The following is a 1,013-nucleotide window of genomic DNA, read 5'->3' as shown; positions in this document are numbered from 1 at the left end:
TACCCGACGAAAATTATATGTATAGTGTTCGTCGGTAAAGGCTCTGTTGTACGCAAAATTATTAACAACTTGAATGTCTTTAGTTGCTGTTGGCTTTGGTATTGGTGGGCGCAGTGTCTGCTGTCCCCGAGGAGGACCATTTCGTCAACCCCGTCATGCCTGGTCTTGCCGTCAGAGGCGGGACCACATTCCTCTTCAGCAGCACAGCAACAGTGAGTTTATTATCTGTGTACTCTGTCTTCTTCTAGTATTACTACCTTACGAATATAGCTAAGCATTTCTTATTATTGTCATTCGTTTGAACACTTTTTTCTTGATATATCAAGGTAACTCGGACAATAGAGACACAAATCACCACATTAGCAACGTGCGTAGCTGCCGCCTCCAACCTGCCCACCTGTTCCGCTAGAGCTGAAGCCCGATTCTTCGCTTTCGTCCCAACTGCTAATGAGCAAAGGTAAAGGAATTTCATACTTCTCATACTGGTCAATAGCTTCTATACTGTAAACCAAATTATCTTTGCAAAAACCACGTTCCGGTATTTTTTGTAACTTCTTCTCCGTCTCAGGTACGAGTTACAACCTGAAGCCCGCGCAGTAGACCACCTTGAACCGTCTTTCGAGTCTGGTCAAGTAATTGATCATGGTAAGTCACAAATACGTTTTAGTAATACGCCTAAGAGTAAAAATGGGATATCTTGAGATCCCATCTTGAGAACAACAGACGATATGAGCAGTAAACCATTGCCATCACAAACATAAGAACTAGAAAGAAAAAACATTATAACTTTCGACAAACATTTAATTACCCCTTGTCTTTCCATTAATTCAGGCCGCATCATCGAGTTTCTGCCGCCGATCGGCTTGCTGACAGTAGTGACCAATACAGCTTGGGAGATCATGGTCACTGCCACCGTCAGCCATCCGACAGAAACCGTCACGATCTCCTTGGCTGGCTGCGTGCCCCAGATCCTCCCCTTCAGCGTCGCTGCCTGTGTCGCGACGGGCACATCG

The 1,013-nt window shown here is 45.1% G+C and overlaps 1 protein-coding gene across 1 annotated transcript in view; it reads left to right on the top strand.

The window, feature by feature from the left end:
• LOC119582067 (cell wall protein DAN4-like) overlaps positions 1–1,013 on the top strand; it is a gene marked incomplete in the record, with an annotated part of 2,536 nt that overhangs the window by 281 nt on the left and 1,242 nt on the right. The window contains 4 exon segments of the mRNA XM_037930307.1: positions 84–212; positions 327–457; positions 569–645; positions 832–1,013. Of these exon segments, the coding sequence (XP_037786235.1) occupies positions 84–212; positions 327–457; positions 569–645; positions 832–1,013 (519 nt within the window).

Source organism: Penaeus monodon, chromosome 15 (assembly GCF_015228065.2).
Source record: "Penaeus monodon isolate SGIC_2016 chromosome 15, NSTDA_Pmon_1, whole genome shotgun sequence".
Taxonomy (NCBI): domain Eukaryota; kingdom Metazoa; phylum Arthropoda; class Malacostraca; order Decapoda; family Penaeidae; genus Penaeus; species Penaeus monodon.
This window is presented reverse-complemented; position numbering and strand designations above follow the sequence as displayed.